General features: G+C 41.5%; 1 protein-coding gene across 6 annotated transcripts in view; it reads left to right on the top strand.

The window, feature by feature from the left end:
- The window catches only part of ERCC6 (ERCC excision repair 6, chromatin remodeling factor), a 77,481-nt gene that overhangs the window by 2,302 nt on the left and 53,872 nt on the right, over positions 1 to 21,307 (top strand). For 3 of the 6 annotated variants that reach the window (XM_027595928.1, XM_027595932.1, XM_027595931.1), the window contains exons 2-5: positions 1,265 to 1,700; positions 3,548 to 3,668; positions 5,560 to 5,671; positions 9,219 to 9,936. In XM_027595928.1, the coding sequence (XP_027451729.1) occupies positions 1,279 to 1,700; positions 3,548 to 3,668; positions 5,560 to 5,671; positions 9,219 to 9,936 (1,373 nt within the window). In that variant the 5' untranslated portion in view covers positions 1,265 to 1,278. Of the gene's footprint in view, positions 1 to 1,264; positions 1,701 to 3,547; positions 3,669 to 5,559; positions 5,672 to 9,044; positions 9,102 to 9,218; positions 9,937 to 21,307 lie in introns of those variants that run through there. The other 3 variants (XM_027595930.1, XM_027595933.1, XM_027595934.1) reach the window with 3 other exon arrangements.

The following is a 21,307-nucleotide window of genomic DNA, read 5'->3' as shown; positions in this document are numbered from 1 at the left end:
CCTAGTGCTTAGTCGCCAGGACCAAGGTTTTATTTAATGAGAAATCAGTGGGGCTTATTGGGAGAACTTCTGGTATTTTTATATAAATAAAGTTGCGGTGGTGAAAGAAACCTTACTCAGTTAAATAAAAAGCAAGGCTGTCTCTTGGTTATTGCATTGCTTTTTAATGTATTTATTGGAGTTACACAGGCAATATAGTGAATACATATTCACTATTTTCATTAGTATTTTCATTATTCCCCCCATTCCTTCTGCTTCCTCCTCCCCAGTGGTTGCAGGTTTAGTGTGTATCTCCAGATCACTTTGAATGCATTCCAGACACACAGATGCAGATATATATTTTTTTATCCAAGATAAATGTGTTCATACTCTGCGATATTTTTTCAGTTTACAAGACTTTTATATCAGTGTCACTGAAAATACTTAATCCCTATACTAAACTATTGGCATGCTACAGTGAACATCCTGTATGTACGTGAGTATTTCTCTGGAATAAATATTTGGTCACATGCATTTTAAATCTTTATAGATATTGTTAAATTGCCTTCCAAAAAAGTTTTAGTAATTTATATTGCCAACAGTATTGTGTGAGGGTGGATCTTTCTTGTCTGTACTGGGTATCATCAGGCCCAACCTGTTTTTGCCAGCCTGATTGGCAAGAAATTGTATTGCACATTGAAATGGGGTTATTTTTGAGAGTACTTAATCTTTCTCAGATTCAGATTTTAGTGGTGATACTGTGTCTCGTTCAGAGTTTGTTTATTAGAGTAAATGTTCAACCTAAGTTTCTACTGGTCAGATTTGTAGAGAAGCTTGTTCCTTACTTCACTAAATTTGTATATCACAGTTCATCATGCCACACTGTGTTGTGAATCTTTTGTGCCATAATGCAGTGAAGATGTTAACTTGGAAAGTAGTCAAATGACTTCAGTTGATTTGGAGAAGACTCTTAGGGTGTCAGTCAAGATTTTGGTTGCCAGTTTTCTTAGCTGGCTCTCCATATGTCCTTTGTTGTTGATACTGTGTTTTTTTCTTGTTTGTCTTTTGTTTTTGTTTTTTTTTGGTTAATTTTTTTTATTTATTATCAGAACTCAAGAAGATGTATAGCTTGTGCCCTTTTAAGAAAAGTAACACTTGAAACATCGAACTTACCTAATTGGAGGATTATTACTTGATCTTTCGAGAAATCAGTCTTCTTTAGTTATAATAATTTTAAGGAACTATATAAATATCAAAGGCTTATTACATTTTTTTTCCCTTTTAGATAGTCTGTAGAGGATGCAAAATGCGAGAATCCCCCACTCAAGTCAAACTCAGGAACAAGACTGTTTGCAAAGTCAGTATGTCAGTGATAGACAAGAAATGACAATCAAGCAAGAGAATGATGACAATGCAGAGGTGGAGGAAAGCCTCCCCTCTTGTTCCTCTGCTAATGGACCATCCACTTCTGCTGAGGGGTGTTCATCGGAAGTTCCGAGGAGAGGGCCGGCTCTGCTGCACATCGACAGACATCAGATACAGACGGTGGAGCCGAGTGCGCAGGCCCTTGAACTGCAGGGGTTGGGTGTGGATGTGTACGACCAGGACGTGCTGGAACAGGGTGTGCTTCGGCAAGTGGACAGTGCCATTCATGAGGCCAGCCGTGCGGCCCAGCTTGCAGATGCGGAGAAGGAGTATCGATCAGTCCTGGATGACCTCACGTGAGTGTGGACCATCTTCTCTGATTGCAGAGTTTGTGTTTACATGTAATGGAGAAATTCAGATAATAGCTGTGGTATTCCAGAAATTGAGGCGATTTATAGAACCTCTTATTTGGAGGATGGAGTCAATTAGGGCAGTCCTTGACCCTGTGTGTGAACCCCAGCCCTTTCCCTCAGGAGCAGCACTGAACGTCGTAGTCAGGGTCTCAGGCCAGCTCACAACAACCTAGATAGAAATACTATTCTGAGTACCCTAGAACTCACAAGCATGTGCCCAAAATGGTTTGGAGGAGAAGTGAACCTAAAGGTGTGACGTGTGCTACTTGAGATACCAGGAACACATCACCCTCCCTCCCCTCACAGTTTTCTCTTGTCCTGCAGTTTCTTTCCAGTTTCCTGTGTCTAAACCAAGTGTCAGTGTTTTGGTAATTTTTCGATTTGCATTTCTGGAAATAATGTGAAGCAACTCCTTGCTTTTTCTTCCTTCTGTCCTACTTGTGACTCTACAGGAAAGATGAAGTCCCATGGAAACTTCATTTGTGTGTTAGAGGAGAAGCAGGCTCTGGACCTGGGCTAGAAGGCTGGGGCAGGTGAAGATTGAACTCCTTCCCTATTGCCAGTCTGCCCTGTCTTGGCCAGTGTTCCAGGCTGTGTCAGGCAAGCACAAAAGAGGAGAGTAATGAGTGGAGGAATGGTGCAGTCTCAGATGGGGATGGCTGGGGGAGGGGAGGAGGGAAGAATGAGGAGCTATTGGCTACCCTCAGCCAAGGAGACTGTGGTACAGATGGCTGTTGGAACTTAAAGGACATGTTTTCTGCCAGCAGCTTCCTGGTGTGTTCTTTTGGCTGCTTGAGTAGCAGGTATTCTGGAATACTTGTAGTATTCCAGGTGTGAGGAGCTTGACTCCTGATAAGGAACACACTTTTACATTTGACCTTGGAAATGTGCCTACTGCTTGCATAGGTGACATTGGAGTGCTGCAGGATTACCACGGAGATGAACACTAGATCCATGGTGACACATGGTTAGACTGCCAGTAACTTGCATTGATAACATCTTTTGTCCTGAAATCCACAAAGGATACAAAGAGCAGATTATACAAGTGTCAAGATTGAATTTGTCTTTTGAAAATTGGGAGTTACCATTCTGTGGTGTCTGTTTTAGGAGCATTATATTAGAGATTGTTTTTTTTTCCCCTTCAAACTAGAAAATATTATGCTACAGCAAATAAGTCTTCCAGTATTGTGAAAGAAAAATATTGTCACAGATATCTGACTTATATAAAAAAAAAAGTGTCAGCATTTTTAGTACTTTTCCAAACTTTGGGTGACTTCCAAATGAGCTTTAAAAACCCATGTATGGGTTGTTGATAATGGGGGAGGGTGTATGTGTTTGGGGAAGGGTATGTGGGAGTCTCTGTACCTTCCTCTCAGTTTTGCTGTGAACCTAAAACTGCTCTAAAAAAATAAAATCTTAAAAAAAAAACAACCAAGCCATGTATATGCATTTTTTTCATCTAAAAGGACAACTTATTGCACATTGTTTTAGCACAGTCTCTTGAATCTGGTACACATTTAAAATGCTTGTAGAATGAATGAAACAGCTTACAAATGGGAATGTGCTGATTTCAATCAGCCAGATCAAAGAAAACACTAGCAGTTATCTTGAACTTTTGATAACCCTTCAAGTTGTAGATGTGGCCAACAAGAATATGCATTCTGGTTTAGTGTCTTTTATCTTTTAGTGAAAGAGGTAAAAGGACATCTTTGTAGCATTTCTGTCTTCACATTACACTATTAACAAAATGTTACCAGAGTGGAAAATAGACATTTTATTTTATTTTTCAGGTCATGTACAACATCCCTAAAGCAAATCAATAAAATTATTGAACAACTTAGCCCTCAAGCTGCTACCAACAGAGACATCAACAGGAAACTAGATTCTGTAAAACGACAGAAGTATAATAAGGTGATTCCAAATAACACATCTAAGTATTGCATTTTTGAAAAAGTCATCAGTTCTGTTCATTTAATATTTGGGAAGTATTCTGAAAAGTAGTTAAGACGTGAAGGAAATAGGTATAATAGAAAATTTTGAGTTCCTTTTTTTATGTTTAGTATTGCAGCTATTTCCCTTTAATATCTTCTGTTAAAGAATATCTTTTAAAGTACACACATACACACACATTTGAGAAAAGGTTCCCTTGTTGGCTTTGCATGCCGCCTTATTGATGTTTACGATTATGGTCTTCCTTGCTGTGCCATTTTCTTTTACCCAGCTTAGGCTCCTGTTTGGCATGCCGGCCTCTCCTCAGTCTCTGTGTGTCGTGTGAACTTACTTTCTTTTTTGCTTGGCTCCTGCTTGTCCTGATTATATACACTGTGTTTCCTGTTGCTATAGCCATCACCCCTCACACACTCATGCTCACTGTTCTTAGGTATTCTGGTCGTCACCTGGACACATTGATGGGTCTGCACTTAGGGTTGTACAACTTCAGGGTAGGGAATATCTGTTAGTTATGACACTTTTTTTTTGAGGTTTGTAACATTTTTTAGAATTTGTGCTTTATGAAAATATATCAGAGTAGACAGGAATGACTAGTTTTGATCATTTTATTTCTGTCATCCAAAATGACGAGCAGATATCCTTGTGCTGGCAATTGACCCACTGCAGTGAGTAAAGTCCTTGCATCTCTTATTTAAGCTTCACTAATGATGTTTATAGACTCAGTGCCTCCTTTTGCTTTCCACACACCAGTCCATTATCTTCACCATCCCATCTTCTGTCCCCTACCTCCAGAATAGCAGCCCAGAGGTTAGAGCTGGCAGTGGCTTCAGGAAGCTGGGGTCTCCCCAAAGCAGAGAGAGGACATCTGGGCTCTTGTGGGAGCATGTGAATGAATGTTCAGAGACCTCTGACCTTGGGCTTCTGGTGGGCTGAGGTTTCAGCAGTGAGGACCAGACTTTGGGCCATTTTACGTACTAGTCTAAGTCAGTTGTATATTCCTATCTTTCTAAAACAGCCCTTTGATGGTTGGAGATAGAGTATTCAGAGAGAAGGGCTGTTTAAATGAGATGAAATGAGGGAAAATGGAAAAAAAAAGGAATTGCAGTTTAGTATAACATGGCATTTATACTCAGCATTTCTTCTCATCCCACTCTCATATTTGGTGTTTAAACATTCTTGACCTTGGGAAGAAGAACCAGGTACCATAGGCCTAGTTAATTGGAGAGGCCCTGGGAATGGCTGCATAGCTGAACTCTCATGATGTAGAGGGAGACAAGACAAAGAGGGGTCTGAGGTGGGTAGGGTAAAAGGGTATATCCAAATGTATATTCCTTTTAGAGTCTAGTAATTGGGTAGAATACTATAAAAGACTATAAAGGACAATTGTAAATATGGTAGATGATCAGAGGAGGCTTTTTCAAGTGTTTGAACATTTGTGTTTGTTTCTTATCCCTATAGCCTATTGACCTCATAGCGTGTCGTTTGCTAAGGTCAGAAACAAAAGTTTAATAATTTACCCAGTGTGCAGTGGGGAAAACCAAGTAGAGCAGTTCTACCACCTCCGTGGAGAGTCAGTACATGTGAACTTAAGTGCTCAGGCACATAGAAAGCTGGGCCGCCCAGCCAGGAGAGTGGGTGGGGACAGCGATGCCTGCCTGATGGAAATGCTTTTAGGCCTACATCCTGCTAGAAAAGTGGCAGTTGCTCAAATAAGGTGCTCTATAATAATAGTAACATATGGAATTTCTGTTTTATTTTGCTCTTGATTAAAGTTTTTAAATTTATCTTTTGTATTTAACAATAAATCACTCGCTTCATTGTTGTTTTCTGTATTCAATATTTACCACTCAAGGAACAACAGCTAAAGAAGATCACAGCAAAACAAAAACGTCTCCAGGCCATCCTTGGAGGAGCGGAGGTCCAAGTTGAACTAGATCATGCCAGTCTGGAGGAGGAGGGTGTAGGTGAGGATACTGGGAGCAGTGTCTCTTTGTTCTTGAATTGGTGCCTGATGCCTGTAGTGGGGGAGAGTATCTCCTCTGTCCTGGCCTGGGTTTTAAGAAAAATCCCTTTCTTTGGCCTTACTGTTAAAACAGATTTAGGAAAATTTTACTCTCTACACCTACAGAACCAAACATTTTCAGTTATATGGGGGGTTTTTTGGAGAATGAAAGTAAACGCTTAACTCCATCTACTAGAGGCTGCTGGTGCACATTTGGTATTATGTTTAATAAATTAGGGAGCTTAACATTCTTGTGTAGTTAATTTTGTAGAGACAACTAACATCTTGATCAAATTATGTTTTTAAGCCCAGCATCATCAGTCAGCATTCATAGAATTGCTTTTACATATGTTTTTGGGATATATTTGGCAGGTTTTTCCAAGCATCACTTCTTTTGTTTAAGAAAAGCTATCTTCATTCAGGTTATATTATGGCTCTGATTTTGTTTTTATTACTGCCCAGGATGGGTGTCTTTTGGAAAATGTTTTGAAAAAACTAGTAAGCTCTGAAACGAAATACCTTTGTAGTCTGTGTGTGTGTATATGTAGGTGCGTGTTTAGAAATTGTTGGTAGCTGCTCAGTCATTTAATACTTGAAATATAGACTAAGGCTTCTTAGCATTTAAGCTTTCCAAGCAAATATTTTCTACTAGCTCCTGAAGTTTATTCAGTAATACAGGAGAATTACTATGAAGAATTAATTGAGGCAATAGAAAAAAAATATCAGAGAGTTGGACTTTTAAATTTCAGTCTCTCAGAATTCGTTTGGCCTGCGACCAAGACTTTCACTGCTGAGGTGCCGTGTTTCTCGTTCCTCTCTGGCTGCCTGAAACCTGCTACTGCGTTTTACCTCCTCTTGCTTTGTTGGTAAAACTTTGCCCAGGATTAATGGTTACTTCCCCAATTCCAGAAGCCCCTTTTTCGTCCTTGCTCCACTTGGCCTGTCTGTAGCAGCTGATACTTCTGTGCCGTCCAGGATCCCAGTCTCTCCTGGTTTTCCTTTTGGCCCTCTGACCGCTTCAGTAGGTTGTTTGTTTGTTTGTTTTTCTTTTTTGAAGGAGAAAGTCTGGCGTGGGAAGTATAGGGTGAGGGTGGGGCCATTAACAAGCTGATTCTAAAATTGATATAAAAATGTATTGGGCCAAGAAAAGTTAATCTTGAAGAAGAACAAAATATCAAGACGTGTTATTAAGCTACAGTAATTAAGACGGTGAGGTATGGGCACAAGGAAAAACAAATAGACCAGTGGGACAGAATATAGGGTCCAGCGAACAGACCCACCCATATGTGGTCACTCGGTTTGTGACAGATAGGGCAGTGCAGCGCTGTGAAGAAGTATCATCTTTTCAGTAAGTGGTGCTGGGTTAATTCACACGAAGGTAAAATGAATCTTGGCCCATTACACCATGTACAAAAATAAATGACAAATAGATTTTAAATACATATGTGAGCGGTAAAACAAAGCTTTTAGAATATAGCATAGGAAAGTATTTTCATGATCTTAGGGCAAAGACTTAATGAGACACAAAAATGCTCACTTGGAAAAGGTTTGATAAGTGAGCTATATCACAACTAAACTTCTGTTCAAAAGATAGCATTAAGAGAGCGAAAAGGCAAGCTGCAGAGTGGGAGAAGATATTTGCAACACATGTATTAATTGAAGGACAGGAATCCAGAGTGTATTAAAGAACTCTTTGGAAAGGGCTAAAGACTTGAACATTTTCTTCAAAAGAGGCTATTCAGAAGGTCAATAAATCTATGAAGAGGTGCCTTAGTTCATTAGTTTATAGGGAAATACAAATTACAACCACAAAGTGGTACCATTACACACGTACCAGAATAGCTAAAATGGCAAGAACGTAGACCAGTTGAAACTCTCAAACACTGTTGGTAGAACTTAAAATTAATAGGACCATTTTGAAAAACTGTTTGGCAGTGTCTGCTAAAGCTTAACATACCCAAAGAATTATGTATAAATGTATTACTGAAGGATGTGTACTGGAATATTCATAGCAACATAATTCATAGTAGCTAAAACCTGGAAACTACCCAAATGTCCATTAACAGTGGAATGGAAAAATTATAGCGTAGCTATATGATAGAATACTAACAGCAAGGAAAATTAACAACTGCAACTATATTCAACAATAAGGATGAATCTCAAGCATAATGTTGAGCAAAATAAGCTGACGCAAGTGTACAAACATTTCCATTTACATAAAGCTCAAAGCCAGGGACAGCTTGTTTGTAGTGTTAATAGTGTGGTCAGTCATTATTTTTGGGTGGGGTAGACTGGAAGGTGCCATGAAGGGTGCATCTGGCAGTGCTAGTAATTTCAGTTTCTTGGTCTAGATGTTGGTGTACAGGTATGTTTTTTTCTGAAAATACAGTGAGCTGTACACTTAGTATTTGTGCACTTTCCGATGCGTATTTTTCTTCACTGCAAGTTCAGTGAAAAACTGGCTGCGGCATTACTGGACTATAAGAAATGTCGATTTTAGAATATGGATTCCTCGTGTAATGTTGCCAGAGATTAAGTTCATAGATTTCTGGGTGACTTTATATTATTATGACTGAACTTCCAGTTTATGTCCTCTGTTCTGTCAGTTTGCACATCTAACACAGTGCTGTCCAGTAGACCTGTTTGCGTGATGGAAGTGCTGTCTGTGTTGTCTGTTGTGGTTGTTCTTAGCCCCACAAGGCTCATTGAGCACTTGAAATATGGCAAGTGCATCTGAGGAACTGAATTTTCAACTTAAATTTGAATAGCCACATGATGACTATTATATTGGGCAGTGCAGAGCAAACATTTAAGTTTTACCTATTTAGGTACATGTTGATTCTTTATACATTTGCAGGTTTACTGTCTCTTGAATTTTAAGTCTGTGTGGTTGCTGGTATTCGAGGTGACATGGAAACTTGGGAGTTTGCTTCCTTGGGGGCTATTCTTTGATAAGGAAACAGATACATTTGTCAGTATGTTACATATGAGTAGGTCTGTCTTTGGCTGCCCAGAGAGTATATTTATAATGCATTATTTTAGAAAAAGTTATTGAAAATTCACCTTTTTGAATAGGAGTATATTGAATTTGGCATGATGAATGCTATAATAAATTCATTCTTTTCTTTATATACAATATGCTTTAGTATATCCATGATATGTTTTAATTTTTTAAAAATTTTAATTTATTTTTTTTAGAGAGAGAGCACGTGCAAGTGGGGGGGCGGAGCAGAGGGGGAGGGAGAGGGAGGGGGAAAGAATCTTAAGCAGACTCTGCACTGAGCATGGGGCCCGCCATGGGGCTCAGTCTCACAACCCTGAGATCATGACCTGAGCCGAAATCAAGAGTTGAAGACCCAAGAGACTGAGCCACCCAGGCACCCCCATCCATGGTATGTTTTTAAAATGTGAGTTAATCGTAGGTGCTGTTCGTTGAAGAAGTGACTGTTTGTGTTGTACTCTTGGAAAGGTTTACACTAGTGCCCACTGCATTGTCATCCCTCTTTCAGAACCGGGGCCGTCCTGTCTCGGCAGCATGCTCATGCCTGTCCAGGAGACGGCTTGGGAAGAGCTCATCCGCACGGGCCAGATGACACCTTTTGGAACCCAGATCCCTCAGAAACAGGAGAAAAAGCCTAGAAAGCTAATGCTCAATGAAGCATCAGGCTTTGAAAAGTATTTGGCAGATCAAGCGAAATTGTCTTTTGAAAGGAAGAAGCAAGCTTGTAATAAAAGAGCAGCTAGAAAAACCGTGGCCTCGGTCACTTCGGAACTGAGCGCAACACTCCCAGAAAACAAACCAAATGAGCGAAGCAAAGTTCTCTCAAAAACAGATAAGCGCTTGAAAAAACACATCAAGAAGCTCCAGAAAAGGGCTCTTCATTTCCAGGGGAAAGTGGGCTTGCCAAAAGGAAAGAAACCTCTGGAGTCTGACATGAGGCCAAAGGCAGAGGGTGACTCTGAGGGTGATGAGTCCGAGTACTTACCCACGGAGGAGGAGCTGGAGGGGGCGGGGGGTGCCGAGCTGCCGGGAGAGGGCACACACTATGACCTGAAGCCCGGGCTCACGCCCCGGAAACGGCAGAGAAAAGTCACGGTACAGGAGATCGAGGATGACTTTTTTCCAAGTTCTGGGGAGGAAGCAGAAGCCGCCTGTGGTGGAGGAGGTCGGAAAGTAGTGAGATGCCGAGATGATGGAGATGAAGATTATTATAAGCAGCGGTTAAGGTCAGTCTGCAGATTGTAAACAGATTGCGCCACTTGCTTTCTCTTAGGCCACAGGTTTATTAAATAAGAGTTCTAAATTCAGCTTAATGTATTAGACCCCCGTTTATCCAAAGGTTGGACTTCCTTTAGCCTTAGCCTCCTTGAACCAGCAGAGCCCCAGTGGAACTAATCCCCAGTGCTTCTAACTTCTGTATCTTCATTCAGATTTGGGGCAAGTCTCAGAAGAAAAGCTTAGGGGAAGGGCTGGGGCAAGAGGCTTGTGGAGGACCAAAGGCGGAGCCGTATGCCTTTACACTCAGGCCACCTGTAGCCAGGGGCAGGAAAAGGCACAGGCCAGTCTGTGTGGTGTATGCTGCGTGGTTGGTTTTTTCTTTTGAAGCAGGAAAGTAATTATCCAGGACGTTCCTCCGAAAAGGAGCTGAAATTTAAGCTTTAGTGTATAAAAGAATAAGCTTGTTTTCTAAATTCTGCCTGCCTTGTCTTGAGAAGGCGGCCCCTCTGGAGTTACTAACTCCTGTCCTGCTGCGGGAAAGGTGTTTCACACGCACCGCCAACCCTTCCTTTTCTCTCTTGGTTTTGAGGTTTTGATGCCGGGCACTGACTTTGGCTTTTCTTGCCATGACTCTCTCAGTAGATGATGCAAATAAGATGAAAAGGAAGGTGATCGTGTTCCTTCGGGAAGTCGATTGCCACATTTTTTGTAAGCCCTGAAAAACTGGATGCTGCAGGTGCCCGGTGTGCCCACTGAGCACAACCCTGCCGCATCTCTGGCCTCTCACATGAGCTCACGCAGCACTAAGAAAGTCCAAGGGAAAGGGAATCTGTTTAACAGATTAGTTTTTAAGTATTTGCTCCCGGGATGGCTTTTTCCCAGTCCTTAATAGTTTTTTCTTATTTTCTATGTAGGGAGACCTCATTTATTGTGTTTCTTGTAGCTTTCCACTGACCTTCGTGAATGCAGATTGTCCTGATATTTTTTCCTTCTGTTATTTAGAACTGATGACCCACATTCACACTGTCACATAATTCCCTAACCCTTTAAAAGCAGATGTGGCATAGTTCTTTTCACACAGAGCTTGAGGACCTGTGACCTAAACCCAGTTCTTGAGAGCTGTTACACCCACGCGGTGGTGACCTCTTGTAGCATAGTTGAGGAGTGGCTTACATTTGTTACTTCTCATTGCAACTTTAACTTTATTTTGCACAATTAATATCAGTAGAGCTGTTTGAGGGATATCAGCAGGATACTCTTGAACCCTGAGCAGTGTCAGTCTCTTTCTTAACTAACTGTAGAGAATTAAAAAAGTGTTAATCTCAACATACTGATTGTAAATGGAACAATATTTTCTTCTCATTCAATATTAAATTTATTTTAAATGTATTAGTATCTTGATCAGAAGCAGTTTATTTTGATTGAATTTTAAATACGGGTTTAATTTATTTATTTATTTATTTATTTTTTTATTTTTATTTTTTATAAAGATTTTTATTTATTTATTGAGAGAGAGAGAGAATGGTAGAGAGAGAGCATGAGAGGGAAGAAGGTCAGAGGGAGAAGCAGACTCCCCGCTGAGCAGGGAGCCCGATGCGGGACTCGATCCTGGGACTCCAGGATCATGACCTGAGCTGAAGGCAGTCGCTTAACCAACTGAGCCACCCAGGCGCCCAATACGGGTTTAATTTAAATTCATGGCAACACTTTTTTCTTAATAATCTCAAGACTGTAGAATAGTTATTTCTAAAGCCGTATCAAAGCCAGTTTTTTGCTGAAGTTACAGTAAAATCTCAAATGAATTTCAGAAATATCAATAACTCTAATTGCCACCAAAATACTATAGCTCTTAAAATTTTATAGCCACAGTTATTAAGGCTGTTAAACAGCAGATAACACATTGAAATGTTTGTATTACATCTCCTTTGGTACTCTTTGGATTGGGGGATGGTAAAAGAAGAGGCTCAGGACTGAGAAGCATTATTAAGAACATTTTAGAACTGCCAGTTGCTTTTTTTTTATTTTCTTCTTGTTGCTGATCTTTGAATACAGATTGAAATTGTGATGGTATTCCCTTGAGTGAACCAAAAAAAAGACTTTAGTTTCCCTTATCTTAGCAGTGGTTTGATGATCAGAATAAAGCCCCATAGTTTGCAACATAGAAAATGAGTTTTTCTTTATGGTTAGAGCTTAGGATTATGTACCTAGGCCAGGTGCCTTTTATTGAGCTTGTATTGGTTATAGCCCTGTGAATTATAAGGCTCATTTAGACTCAGAAGTGAAAGTGAGTCACTCCTAGAGATCTCAACTTCTTTATTCTCTCAGCTGGAGCATCAGAGGTCTTGCCTTAGCTCTAGCTTAGTCCCAACTATGTATCTTTGTTTTTAGCTGTTGCCAAGTGTGGGAATTTCCTATCAAGCCTTTTCTATGGCTTAACCTTTTCTGGAACAGGATGATAGCATTTAGGATCCTACTTTCTCCGACTTAACCCAAGACCTCAGATCAGCCTTGGAAGTGTTACCCGTTTTTAAATGTGCCCGTATGTTTTTTGCCTTTCCCACATTTGTATCCTGCTTCTGTCTCTGTACTAAGTTGCATTTGGAGGCTATCTCCTCAGTGGTGTTCCTTGATTTTCATACCTCTGATAATGTACCAGGATGGATGAGCCAGTTCGTAGACATACATATTCTGTCGGTTTTTACTCATGTCCTTAGTATGCAGATCCTAGAAAACATCCCTTATTTTTTAATTTTCATTTTGTAGCAGCAGAGTTTCTATTAGGGTATTGCTTTTAGTTGTGAGGTTCAGCTTTTCTTAAAATACATTGCTGCTTTAGAAAGCTAGGGTCTGGGAGCTCCAGGAGTCAAAAACTTCTTAGGAATGACACATGTTCTGTGTTTGAGCGATAGGTGTCCCTGGTGAACACTTGCGTGTCACTTATCTCATCCAGTATGTACAGCCAGGACAGGTCAGGGTGGCCCAGAAGACCAGACATTTCATATGTGCACCTTTTTCCTCAAAGTGATCAAAGATCAGCAGTCCTTGTTACCTCAGTGTTTCTGATTGATTTCCACATGAGGTAGGAGGCAGCTCTCATTGCTACGTCCTTGCTCTCGCTGCTTGAATTCATGTGTGTGCTCCAGGACCAGGACTAGGGTTTCCGGCAAGGAATTTGCAGTCTTTTAGGGGACATGGGCACCAGTAGGCCCTAACCAGTGTGAAGGGAGTAATGAATTCAGACAGATATTTGGGGGAGACTTTGTGGAGGAGATTCATCCGGGCATGGGGCCTTGTCTGTTGAGTAGTTCAGATATGTTGAAATAGACCTTAGGGTGCAGGTTATTGAGAAGGAAAATCCTTGCTTTGCTTTGGAGGCACATCATTTCTCATTTGGATTGCCTTGGATAGTGGTGTAGTGGCTGTGGCGTGCAGAGATGCCTGGTTTCTAAGCCATCCGCTGTAGGATAGGCAGGGCACAGGCCCTTGCCTTGCCGGACAACACTTGGGCAGTGGCCGTCTGTTCAGGAGGAGACCGAGGCCCGGTGTGGACTGTCCGGGAAAGAGTGCTGCAGTCCGTTAATGATGTCTACCATGGGCACGGGGGCCTCGGGGAAGCAGCAGCAGCATTCATGCCAGGTGTTTGCCAGTCTTGAGATACAGCACAAACAAAAAATGTCACCAACCCTGGCCTCCTCTGGCAGCAGTCGGCGCTGCTTGGGCCAGGCTTGGGCTGTAGGTCAGTTTACGTCCTGAGTGAGAAGATGCACTTCCAAGTAAGTGTCGTCTCCTCCTGGCACAACTAGGGCTAGTGTTAAGACTTTGACTTAAACCCATCCTGAAGCTCTTCTTTCTATTTCTGTTTGCCAGACGTTATTGTTTTAGTTGCTAACCTGACAGGCAGTATTCCCTTGGCAGTGAGCATAAACTAAAGCAGAGGTTCCCAGCCTATGGGCTGATTCTGCAGAATCACCTGGAAGCCCTACCGTTGGAGGTGCTGATTCAAGAAGTCCAGCGTGGGGCTACCAAGCAGTAATTTTTAAAAGCTTTTCTAGGTGGTTCTGATGCACTGTCAAGTTTGGGAACTACTTGATGTGTATAAATAAATTTTATATACTGTTTTTCCTTTTGCGCTTATGGCTTTTGGCAGATTCAGTTTGTGTTTGTTTCTCTAAAATCCTCTTATATATACCCTGCACAAGTGTGTTTATATAGGGGAGGGCTTGAAAAGGAACTTTGAGGTTAGGTCATTCAGCTACATGCTGTACATAATAGGTCATCTGCTTCTTATCAGAGCATATGTGTCAGAATCACCTGGAAAGCATCTTCAGGACTCAGCCTGGAGTGTCTGAGGCAGCAGGTCAGGGGTGGGAGGACCTGGGCACTGCGTGAGTGCTTTGACTGAGCTCCAGCTGATTCTGAGGCAAGGGTGGTGGCATCCCTCATTATTATAGGCCCTTACTATGTTCCCACTTAGGAAACCCTGGAGGTGATTGGAAAGAACTGTGGGTAAGGATATGGGGGTTTGAAAATCAAATGTTTTTTTTTTCTACTCTAGCCCAGAGTCAGCTTGGTATTGCTGCTGCAAAAAACTCCCTCCTGCATTCCACTCCCACCTCAGTGAGTGAAACACAGTAGAATTCAGAAACAGACTCTTGAGTAGGTGGTGCCTGAGTCTCCTCAAATAATCAGGTACTAAGGGCCAAGCTGCTGAGATCACAGCCTGAAACCGATTTGAGTTGCTGCCTGCCAATGGTTTGAAGGCTTTCCACACTCCCCACCTTGCACTTTTGGTGATTTGTTTTTCTCTTTTTCAATGGTGAATTTATGATAACATTAAGATAAAAAAAAACTGCCTACATCTCTGTTTTTCACCTTATTTGTCTACATTTCATTCCAGGCTTTGATCCTATGCATACATATCTTTCAGTTATTATAGTTATAGTAAGCTGTTCAAACATTTGATCGTGCCCTGTTCAAGTTAATCAACTTGCCTGTGATCTCACTGTTAATAGGTAGAGGTGGGATTTTTTTTTTTTTTTTTAAGATTTTATTTATTTAGGGCGCCTGGGTGGCTCAGATGGTTGAGCGTCTGCCTTCGGCTCAGGTCATGATCCCAGGGTCCTGGGATCGAGTTCTGCATCGGGCTCCCTGCTGGGTGGGTAGCCTGCTTCTCCCTCTGCCTCTCTCTCTCTCTCTGACACTCATGAATAAATAAATAAAAAATAAAAAAAACATTTAAGATTATATTTATTTATTTGAAAAAAGAGAGCACAAGCAGGGGGAGCAGCAGAGGGAGAGGGAGAAGCAGGCTCACCGAGCAGGGAGCCCGATGCAGGGCTTGATTCCAGGACCCTGGGATCATGACCTGAGCTGAAGGCAGACGCTTAACTGACTGAGCCACCCAGGCTCCCCTGGAGCTGGGATTTGAAGCCAGGACAGGGTTGTGTAAATGTCATTTTCCTTCCATTTGTGGAATTGGGTGGAATGTGCAATATCTAGATGTGACCACAAGGTGGCCCCAAGAATCAGCACATACCTGCCTCCACCTCCCTACGATGGAAACCAAACCAAAAACCTAAGCCAATTGGATGGGGACTTGGGGAGATTGTAGGGAGTCTAGAAGACTTGACAGGATGGGGATAGAATTTGCCTCATGTCTTGTATAACCTGCATCTGTAGTTATGCCTGTTGGTGTAACTGGTTTCTAATCCATTTAATAAAATACCTTTAAGCCTTAGAGATTTTTCTTTTCTGCCTCCCTCCTCTTCTTTTACGTAACTAACTTTGAATGACTCCATTCATTATGTAAATCTTACACAGTGTCTTCACACTGCAAGGCTTAATCATCTGAGTAAACAGTATCTCCGTTGTCCTTCCCCTTGAGCACTGGGGCTGCTATGGCCAGGGGCGAGTTGGATCCTGGTTTGGAGGGTTTGGCTGTGTACATGAAGAGAAAAAGAGAAAGAGACTGAGAAGAGAAAGGCTGTCAGCATTTTCAGATGCTTAGAGGGGTCAAGCCAAGTAGGATAAATGTTGAAAAAAAGTCTCTGGTTTTTGAAAATTTGGAGGCTTTGATGGCCTGAGCAAGGGTGGCATATGGGGGATGGAAGGAGGTTCTCTGAGAACTGAATGCATACTACTTGGCAGTGTTTCATGTCAGGTGGTCTCATTGGTTTAATCCCCACAACCCCTGAGGAAATAGGAACTGAGAGCGGAAAGCTGACATAATTTGCCCAAGATAGCATAAATGGAGGAGGCTGGGGAAGGGGTCTGAAGGTGGATTGGGGTAGGCGGGAGTGATCTATCAGCTTGGTCAGTGCAGTGGACTGAGAAGAGCATTGCTTCAGCAGGAGGTTTCTGCTGTCACTTGATGGGGACCACCTCCACACTTTTTGTGGGTCCCATTCCTTGCCTGAAATGCTGTGGAAGGCCATGCCTCCTAGAACCACTCTCCTAGCTGCCTGTCTCCATCTTATTGTCCTCACAGAGCCTCTTTGTCTTGTTTTGCCCAGAGCTGGCTCCCTTTGCCCTGGGATTGTCTTGTTTATTCTTCAGTTGGATCTTTGTTTGCACTGGATGACGATTCAGCACATTTGGGAAAGTTGCACATAGGAAAAGCCAAATTACATTGTAGAGCTTGTAACTTTTTTAAAAAAATCACTTGATCTCTAAAATCTGAATTTGTTAGAAGTTTAACCTAGATTTGATCAAGAAACCTAAACCTAATTTGATCAAGAAACCTAATGATTTGAAGATTGTTCTTACCATCGGTTTCTGGGAGTTAATTTCTCAAGAAGTAAATCTGTGTTCTCCCCGCGCCCCCCCCCCCCCCCAGGAGTCTGTATTTTAAAGAGAGAAGAAAAAGTTATTCCCTTAAAGAGTTTTCTTAGAGAGAATCTTGGCTTCTTTTAAATGACGAAGCTAAGACACAAATGAAGACTAATTCTGCTTCGTGCTCTGCACACACCTCTCATTCCCAGCTCTTGTGCATAATTGTCTGCATCAGTCTTAATTTACTCTGTGAGATCTGGACTCCTCACTGAGGGTATTTCATCTGCTCAGATGTGCCAATTAAGTCCACCCAGATAGACCATAAAAAGGCAGATAAGAAAAGTAAAACACTGAGTATCTCAATTTAGCAAATTAGACTAATCTGTAAGGGATTCTTAGCTGTCTGAAATAGAAAACCTACCGCACTACAGAAATGCAAACTATATTAAATACCCAGCTTGGTGCCTTGAATATATTTTTAAAAATCAAATTGTACTCATTGTGCTTCTGTTGTAGAATTTCTTTCATGGATATTGCAATAAATGGAGAATGAGCCTGAGATTGAAACTTCACCCCGTATTGAGAATGGTTTAACTATATGGTGTGTGACTTTTTCCTCATAGTGCAGATCCAAACTCTGGGCTTGGTGGCCCTTGCAATGTGAGAATGAAGGCAGAGAAGTTAGGTGACTTTTGAATTTCAAGCAGCTCAATATATATGACTTCCTTGGAGTTTTGGAGTGGGCATGTTCATTTTATTACTATATGACCTGAAGCTACTAATAATTGACAATTCTTATTGATCGGTATCTTTTGCCTTTTTTGTGAGTTGGTGTAGGCATTGGTTTGTTTGTTTATTAAATAAATGTATCCTATGTGTTTGTTCAGCCCAGATTATTTGTAGTGAAAAGAATTGCTAAACTGATTTTACTGTTAAAAGTTGGCAGGTGTACAGTGAAGAATGAGGTTTTTTTTTTAAGATTTCATTTATTTATTTGTCAGAGAAAGAGAGAGAGCACAAGCAGGGGGAGCAGCAGGCAGAGGGAGAAGCAGGCTCCCCACTGAGCAAGGAGCCCAATGCGAGACTTGATCCCAGGACCCTGGGATCATGACCTGAGCCAAAGGCAGACCTTAACCAACTGAGCCACCCAGGAGTCCCGAAGAATGAGTTTTGACTCACTCTGTGCAGTATTGAGGTAGGGAAGGACATCTTTTGAGACAAATTTGAATTGAAGCTTTAGAATTTGGTTTGTCTTGTACAGTTGTTTTCATTGTATAGTGCTTAAAGAGGTGATTATTGACTCTTTGGCTTACACTATGAGACAAGAGGTGGTTTTAGGTAGTTTGGGAAAAATATTTTTGAGAGGCGAGATTATGTAACAGGAGTATGGATTCTGGGGGCCGATTATTTGGGTTTGAATCTTCATGTTGGTGATCTTGGCCAGGCTACTTCACCTCTCCCTGCCTACTTTAACTGTGAAAAAGAGATTAAAAATAGTATCTGCCTTATAGGGTTTGTAAGGAGTAAATGAATTAATACAGGTAAATTACTTAAAACAGTGCACAGCACACAGTGAACATCGGTAACTATTCTTGTTATTATTAATATTTGTTTTTTGACTATAAATTAAAAAACCATATATATAATGTGGATGTTTGTATGTGTAATTTCAAAACACAGCTGGTCCAGAGCTGGCAGAGGTTACTCAAGAGGTGATATGTAACATAGGGGTTAGAAATCACAGACCATGGAATCGAATGCCAGAGTCTTACCTAGTAGCTGTGAGATTTTCTACATCTCTTCATCTGTGAAATGGGGATCATAGCAATACTTTCTTCAGGGATGGTATGGGGATTATAAAAGATAATATATCTAAGCTATTAGGCATATGTCAGGTACTCAGTAAGTATTAGCTATTCTTATTTGCAATGCCCACTAGGTAAAACATTTACTACAGAGATTTCATCGAGCCAGTAGGAGGGTCTGTGAGAATCAAGAAGAGCCTATAAATATTGATATATATGAAAAGGTGTCCTCCTTCGCCATTTTACAGTTGGTATTAGTATGCATAGCCAGATCATTAGCTATTATAATACTTAAGTTTTGTTGATGTCAGCCTTTTCTCACCTTAAAAACACATTTTTTTTATTAATACGATAAGGTCCACTTAGTGATAAAATATCTGTACAAATAGGAGCACATTATCAGTAGTTGTTTGGGGAGAAATAAAAAATTATTTCTCCTTTGAACGCACTAGGGGGCACTAGACCTCTGCCCAGGGGGCATCTTCAAGCTTCACAGTCTGCTCGTCGATTCTAAGTGTGTGTAGGTCAGGATTACACTTTGGTTCCTCATGGTTTTCTGTCCTTAGGTCAGTGTTCCAGATCATTCTGTTGTGTCTTGTAAGGCTTGATTTCCACACTCCTTGCTGACCTAGATGTGTAAGACATCATTCCCCAAGTGGACTGTGATAATCTTACTCTTGGCTGATGGCATGGGTGGACTAGCATGAGGGCCTTCTAGACTTGGGAGCTACATCCAACTCCTGCCTGCCCAAGATTGCAGTAGGTGTTTTCACAGTTGTTATTTTTTATTCATATTTAACCTGCAATTAACTAGAATGTCTCAGTTTTACTTTTTTGTATAATCTCCTGCCAATAATTAATTGTGAGATAGCGTCTGGCATGTATACAGTGTAAAAAAAAAAAAAAGTTTCCAAAGGGTGTAGTACATATATTATCATGTCGTGCTGTGAGAACCTCTTATTTGGCTCCTTCAGTGGCTGAGGAGACAAATGCAGTAATGTTGAATGATATTTCTAAAGTTCAGATCTCCCCTTGCCAGTTATAGACCTGAAATGTAGCTCTCTGCCCACATCTGGTTTTCACTTTTCAGTGGGAATCTGAGATCTGGTTTTTACTGGATTTTCCTCTAGTGGCTGCCACTGAAGTCTGAGGAACTGTTGGAGTTAGAAAATCTCCCCAAGTGACTAACGTACTTCATTTTATTTGGTTGCAGCTGTGACTGTTACATGGGTGGATTAAAGAAAAAGACGAAGGTGGGACCATCAAAAACGTTATTTCCTTTCTAGTGATGTCAGTGTAGTTTAGGGCTAAACTTTTTTCCCCCTCTGTCAGAAGATGAATTCTTTCATTAAAAAAGGTTGAATCTTTTGCCCACCCTTTTCCACCTGGTCCTAGGGAAGCTTGGACCAAAACCCAGGGCTTCTGATTCTTCCTGAGGACTGGCATACAGAAACCAGTTTTGTTGCAAAGTAAATCTGCTGGAAAACCCAAAAAACCGAACTCAGGACTTGAAAATAACTTACAAAATTTTTATTACTCAATGTAATGAGCTTCCTCTCCTGTCTTTTTTTTCCCTTCTTATAAAATTAAGAATTTCTCTGATTTTGTCCTTGCCATGCCTCATCCTTTGTTGTGTACCTTAACCATGTTTGTCCAGTGGATCAATCTTGGAGTAGTACCTTAACATCATACATGTGGAAAGAGGAGGAATGCAGCAGGAGGTAGGCTGTAAATGAGCTAGAACAGGACTATTCTTGAACCCATTTTTAAATGACCTACTTTGACCATTCTCAAGCCACGCTTCTGTCCCTGGTGTCTTCCTTATCCCTAGCCCAATTCTGAACCTCATTCATTCATGCATCATTTACTGAGTATCTCTGTTGAGGTGGGCCATTGTACTGGTCTCTAGAGGTATGAAAATGACTAAAAACAGTCGCTGGCCTCAGGTGGCTTCTGGTCCAATGGGGCAGATAGATGTGGTTTTCAAATGATGCTGAACACTTGGTGAGTGCTCTAGTAGAAACTCCAGGTGTGCCCACAGTGCTGTGGGCTTGGGAAGATACCTAGAGGACAGGACACCTAACTCTGGCTGGTCAGAGAAGGCTGCCTTCTCTGGAGGCCACTGCTTGAGCAGACTCTGAAGAGTCCATGGAGGGTGTGGATGTGTGTGTTTGTGGGAGGGAGGTTGGGGACAGTACAGGAATGCACATGGCACAGGAAGGAGGAAACCACCAGGTAGTGGCATAAGGATAGCTAACTGTGTTTTCCCACTTAAATATTTTGAACATCCTTGGCATTCTGGAAATTCTCCTTTGAAAAAGAATTAAGTTTAAATGGTGGCAGCTAGCTCTCAGGTGTATTCTTAGGGTTCCAATGACAAGGTGCCCCAGCACTTGGAGGAAGTGTTGTTCCTGGTATAGTTCAACTGGTTACGCCACGCGTTGTTGCCAGCAGCCCAGCCCTGGGTCCGAGTGCTTCTGACAGACCCTTGTAGTCTCAGCCGCAGGCCCCACAGCCTGGGTCAGGTTCTCGTTCTTGCATGAACGTAGCAAAGCCAGGGAGCAGTTTCTCTGCCTGCATCTGATTGGAATTGTCAGTTTATGTTTATTGCTGGGTTCTTTTCTAAGTGGCTGCTGGTGGAGTCGCTAGCAGGCTGCCGGTGGCAGGCGTGTGAGGAGCTAGAAACACTGCCAGGGAACACCGGGCCCACTTGCTTTTATGTGGCTGCAGCTGTGACTATGACTTGTGCGGAGGTTTTTAAATGAGAGCATAGAAAATATGAAAAAGTTCTTTCTTTTCCAAA

The sequence above is a fragment of the Zalophus californianus genome, chromosome 15 (assembly GCF_009762305.2).
Source record: "Zalophus californianus isolate mZalCal1 chromosome 15, mZalCal1.pri.v2, whole genome shotgun sequence".
Classification (NCBI taxonomy): Eukaryota; Metazoa; Chordata; class Mammalia; order Carnivora; family Otariidae; genus Zalophus; species Zalophus californianus.
This window is presented reverse-complemented; position numbering and strand designations above follow the sequence as displayed.